The 5,762-nt window shown below is 49.5% G+C and overlaps 1 protein-coding gene across 2 annotated transcripts in view; it reads left to right on the forward strand.

The window, feature by feature from the left end:
* The first annotated feature begins 16 nt into the window (after positions 1 to 16).
* Adamts7 (ADAM metallopeptidase with thrombospondin type 1 motif 7) overlaps positions 17 to 5,762 on the forward strand; it is a 37,174-nt gene continuing 31,428 nt past the window's right edge. For both annotated transcript variants that reach the window (XM_031345652.1, XM_031345653.1), the window contains exon 1: positions 17 to 308. In XM_031345652.1, coding sequence (XP_031201512.1) covers positions 239 to 308 — 70 coding nt within the window. In that variant the 5' untranslated portion in view covers positions 17 to 238. The remainder of the gene's footprint in view (positions 309 to 5,762) is intronic.

The raw sequence follows: 5,762 nt of genomic DNA on the forward strand, positions 1-5,762 counted from the left end.
TTTTTTCTGGGCTTCTTGCTCTCTTTCTTTGCCTCGGCAGCTGGCTGAGGGGGCGGGCCTTGCAGTCTTTGTTGCCGGAGGAGCGAGTGCAGCTGCCCGGCGGCTAGAGTCAGGATCCCGACCTTGGGAAGAGTTTAAAGCCGGGCATGTCCTGAGTCGGACCCAGGCCCGGCTGGGACGCAAAGACGCAGACGAAGGCGTGCACAAGGGGTCGTCCTGCGGCCACCTCGTCCTGGCCATGCACCGTGGTCCGAGTCTCCTCCTGATCCTGTGCGCTCTGGCGCCCAACGTCCCCGGACCTGCATCAGGTGGGTGTCTGAGCCGCTGGGACCCCCCTGACCCTTCCACCCTTTCTGCAATTCTAGCCGCTCCTCTCTGCACACCGGGCAGGACCGGCTTACCCTGAGATTAGGGATCAGCCGGGGTCGTGTTGGCAGCTGAGAGAAGCTGCATCCACCGGGAGCCATCCTTCAGTTGTCCACTCAGCTGGCATCCGGGACTTGCTCCCGGAGTGAGCTTGCACTCTTCGGGCTTCGGCTTCCCTGCGGCGCGTGCAGCGCTGAGTGCATCCCTCCGGGGAGAGCGCTCCTCCGAGTGGGCTGGACGGTTCACGGGAGACGCGGCTGCTTACACTGTCCTTCGGGTGACTCTCCTGAAAAGCAAACTAGTCAGGACGCTGTTGGGGACTGAGCCAGGTCGCAGGTCTACCGGGGTCCGCCGCTGCTCCTCCAAGCTAGGCGGGCTCGGGGGTCCGGGTCCCCATCGCCCTTGCATTTCCTGCCTCCCCCTCCCCCAAGTATTCAAGGGAGGGGAATGGGGAGCCGGAGCTTCTTCCTCCGCCCTGGGTTAACTCTCCGAGCCCCGCCCGGCCGGCCGGCCTCCGACGAGCCTCTGGCCAGCATCCAGGCTCTTGTTTGGCCGCGACCTGCGTTGCAGCGCGATTCTGGAGAGCCCGGAGCAGAGGGCCTGGGACTGTGAGAGTCAGGGATGTGGGAGACCCCAGGGCCTGTGTTTAGGAAGCTCCAGGCCAAATGGGGGCTGGTCACTTATCTACAGGTGAGGGATTCAAGGGTATGACAGGGGTGAAGGGACTGGAGGGATGAATGAACTCTTGAGTGAGTTGATCAATATGGATGGGGCAGAGGTAACGTCAAGGAAAATCTGCTCTAGGTTGGATCAGGCCACTTGCCTTTCTGGTGAAGATACTGTAGCTATGGGCCCGGATGTCAGGAACATTTAAACCACTGAGGGGTGTGGCTAAGGAGAGTATCATTTTGGGGTTAATCTAACAGTATCATTCAAGAAGACTGGGTGTGTGCTTTTGTGAGTACCTGCTGGGGCCCAGTCTTACTCATTCTTATTTTTCATCATCTGTTATCAGAACTGCAAGGCAACCGACATGTATAAAAAGTTCTTCTATGGGTATGGAAACAGGTTAAAAGACTAGTGTGAACTGTCAGAAAGGGCAGTGGGGAGAGAGCAGGAACATCCCTTGTGCCTGGACCCTTGGAAGATGTGTGTGGTCAGGGGAGGTCCACCTTTTAGGATTTTTATGAGGCCCGAAATACTGAAGATAAGTTGCTTATTACTGGGTGGTAACTGCCATGTAGTGGCCGTTATCTTCATTACTCTGCTAGACAGATGCCATAGGATTTCTTGTCTTTGATGAGTCCTGCTATTTGGATTTGTTGCCTGGGGTACCAGCAGGCCAGCCACCCTCCCTTCACTAATCTAGGCTCTGTTGCCCACCAGGGTGGAGCGTGTGTCTCTGGAATCCCTCTAGATAAGTAGTGTGGGGCCCTCCTGTTCCTGGTCTCAGGACTTCTGACTCTTAGACTGTGGACCTCTTTGTCTTTTTTTTCTGATTGTGGACTCTTGCTACTGAATGGAACATCAAGGAGCATGTTTTAGGCTGGGTGGTGGTGGCGCACGCCTTTAATCCCAGCACTTAGGAGGCAGAGGCAGGTGGATTTCTGAGTTCGAGGCCAGCCTGGTCTACAGAGTGAGTTCCAGGACAGCCAGAGCTATACAGAGAAACCCTGTCTCGAAAAATCAAAACAACAAAAAAAACCAAACAAACAAACAAAAAAAACAAAACAAAAAAAAAAAAGAAAGAAAGAAAAAGAAAAGGAGCGTATTCTAGGCTCAGGTTTTAGGAAAATCTGTACTAATTTTTTTTTTCTCAAGGTCTCCCGGGTTGCCCCGCTGGTTATGACAGCCCCCTCCCCTCACACCTGTTGTATTTTTCCTCTGCATTGCTCTGTGAGCCCTGAGTATATGTACTTCTGCAGGTCGTTTGAAGGGCTGGATTGTAACTTAGGCTCTTGACAGTGAGGTGACAGTTAGTACCATGTTGGCATTTTTCTGGCAGAAGCTCTGAAGTGAGAGTTGTCACCTAGCAGTGATACGCAGAGTTTTTATCATAGGCGTGTGCTTCTGTGGCAGGAGCTCAGTCATATCAAGGCAGACCTGACCTGGCAGAACACTTGGCCATAAGCCGCTGGCACCCAGCTGGGTGGTGCCAGCTGCTATTCCAAGGGAATTTCAGCTCTAATGCTCTGCTTCTGTGTAGGTGCCCACTTGTGAATGTATTTGAACCTGTAATTATCCTTTATTGCCGCTAGATGCTGATAGTTCCAGGCACCAAAGTCTCTACCAGGGTCTTCTGGTAGGCATGGCTGAGAATTGCTCATCTTTTAATTCTCTGTCAGGCTTATTTTTGGACCTGGTTTAAGGCTAAGGAGATGACTCGGTTCCTATGGCACATGCTGAGCCGGTCTGAGAACCTGAGCTTTACCTTGGGCTGTCTCTGATGAAGAGCTCTTCATTCCAGTCCATTCCAGTCTAAGCAAGGGGCGTCTCCTCCCTTTGCCTGGACTTTCTCTACACTGCGCCAGGGTCAGAGGCTGTGGAAGCCTTGTGCCAACCTCTCTATCTGATGAGGGTAGGGTAGCGTCTTTTGCATTTCCCCGGACTTTGGAACACCCAATGCTCCCAGTTAGTGTCCAGGCCATACACCAGGTGCCGTGAACCCAGCATTTCATAACAGAAATGAGCAAACAAGGCTGGTGGAAAGACAGATTTGTGTAGAGACAATGGGCTCTTGGCCTGTTTATTGCTTTTTCCACTTTGGTTAGAGATGAAGATTTTTACTGAGTGAAAGAAAAATACATGCACGATACCGAACGGGCAACCTGTCTATACTCAGCCTCAGTGTTGGCCACAATAGTAAGTAGTGGGGACAGAGACAGACAGGGACCACAGGTTTCAAAGGAAGACTCACTGCTTCTCTCCAGCCCCCTTTGACAGGTAGGAATTTAGGTCTCATGTGTGTAGACAACAAGACTTCAAGGAAGGCTTGGAATTGAAATTTTGGGGAGTGGGGCAAAGATCATATAATTTTTAAGTGTTGGAAATTAATTTTTTTTTCAATATACGTGCCAATAAATAGAACAGGCCTGCAAGTCTATGGTCATGGGGTAGTAGTTTTTTTTTTTAAAAGATTTATTTATTGTTATATGTAAGTACACTGTAGCTGACTTCAGACGCACCAGAAGAGGGCGTCAGATCTCATTACGGATGGTTGTGAGCCACCATGTGGTTGCTGGGATTTGAACTCAGGACCTTTGGAAGAACAGTCGGTGCTCTTAACCGCTGAGTAGTAGTTTCAAATACCCAGGGCAGCAAGCATGCTAGCCTCTGAAAGGACCCAGTTAGAAACCCTGGGAAGATATAATTACACAGCCTATACATCTTGGGACCCTAGAAGTTCAAACCTACAGAATAGTAGTCTGTGGGCTAGGTGTTCTGTGCCTGTCACTTTTGAAAGCTCTGTAGGTACCACTGAAGGTCAGTCCCGGTGGGAGATTTCTATACTTCCTCACAGTGCTGTTCCCTGAGGCTTTTGCTTAAAAAAAAAAAAAAAAAAAAAAAAAGCTTTCTCATCTCCTTTGTGGAGATGCTGATTTAGTGAGTCTGGGATGGGCCTGGGAATTTGTTTTTAAGAAATTCTTGTCCAGGAAGTCTGGGAACTCTTTGCACTTCCCACCCCCTGAAGTTCATTGATTGGAAAGAGTTGCTCAGAGCCACACAGCGACTCTTCCCAGCACGCTTGCTTGTCCTGTGACTCTCAGAGAGGTCAGGGCAGCCACGGGCAGAGGGCCATGTCTGGAGTAGGGGCACACCATTGGCATGTGAGTGGCACCCTGCGTGAGTTTTGGCAGCAGGTGGAGTGGGGGGGTTGGCTCTGTAACATGGCCGTCGTCGATTGAGCCTCTGAGTAGGCTTAGCCTCCCAACTTGGCAGGCGACAGCAAAGAGCTCAGGATTTGCTTGCAGGACACTTGGACCGGGGCATTTCTTTGGGCCTGAGGGGTCAGGTATTTGGCTGAAACCCTCGGTGAATCAGAGCGGCAAGTTTCCTAGCTGTGCCTGGAGTCTAGGAACTTCAGAGAGGGAGAGGAAAGGGTTAGGGGACAGTGGAAGAGCGGTGGGCTCCCTGCACCAGTGTAGGTAGGTGTGCAGGAAAAAAAAAATGTTTTTGAGAGTCTTAAATGACTCAGTCTGGACTTAGGCTCTGTATGCAGCTGAGGATGGCCTTGGACCTCTGATCCTCATTTCTCCCTTCCCAAGTGCTGGGATCACAGGTGTTTGCCATCAGTTTTGCCGAGCTGGTGATTACACGCTGGCTTTACACACTCGTAGGCATGCTATCCATTGCTACCACCTGAGCCATATCCGTGAGATTCCTTCTGAAGACTAGCTATGGACTTTCTAGGAAACTTGTCTAGTCAAACTTCTTCATATTGGGCGGGAGAGACGGCTCAGCGGTTAAGAGCACTGACTGCTCTTCCAGAGGTCCTGAGTTCAATTCCCAGCAACCACATGGTGGCTCACAACCATCTGTAATGAGATCTGATGCCCTCTTCTGGTGTGCTTGAAGAGAGCAACATTGTACTCATATACATTAAATAAATAAATCCTTAAAAATTTCTTCATATCAATAATGAGAAAGGACGGACGTCTGAGAGTATGGATGGGTGTTACTGAAGAGAAGCCATTTGGAAAACGGGGTCAGGTCTCCGCTCTGTCACTCTCACTGTGTGGCTTTAGCTTACTCTACCTCCCCGAGCCCTCATTTGCTCTCTTATGTGGAAGGCAGTCTGATATACCTTATTCTTGGTGCCCTAACCTAGAGTCTTCGGCCTAAGGGACCACAAATCCCAGGAAGCAATGAACCTGGATTGGAAAATATTGCACTTACAACTTTTATAACCTCAAGTGATATTTAGCATTTTTCTTTAATTATGAATAAGACTAACACACTTACTTTATGAAGTATGAATGTCTAATTATGAGCATTATTAATGAATGCCAATATTAACACATATGTGTGGAGGCCAGAGGACAACATTGGGTATGATCTTTAGGAATGACATTCACCTTCATTGAGACGGTGCTTATCACTTGCTCGGGGTTAGCCAATTTAGCTGGACTGGCTGGCTGTGGAGTCCCAGGGATCCCCAGCCTCCACCTCCCTATGCCGGGATTACATAGTGTGCATCACCTGTCTTGGATGTTTATTCGGTTCTGGGGATTGAACTCATGCTTGCAAGGCAAGCACTTTACTGACTGACCTATCTTCCCCAGCTCTACAAGTACATGTTTTCTTTTTTTTTTCTTTTTTTCTTTTTCTCTTTCTTTTTCTTTTCCTTTTTCTCTTTCTTTTCTTTTCTTTTTCTTTCTTTTCTTTTCTTTTCTTTT

This window comes from Mastomys coucha, unplaced genomic scaffold (assembly GCF_008632895.1).
Source record: "Mastomys coucha isolate ucsf_1 unplaced genomic scaffold, UCSF_Mcou_1 pScaffold23, whole genome shotgun sequence".
Taxonomy (NCBI): domain Eukaryota; kingdom Metazoa; phylum Chordata; class Mammalia; order Rodentia; family Muridae; genus Mastomys; species Mastomys coucha.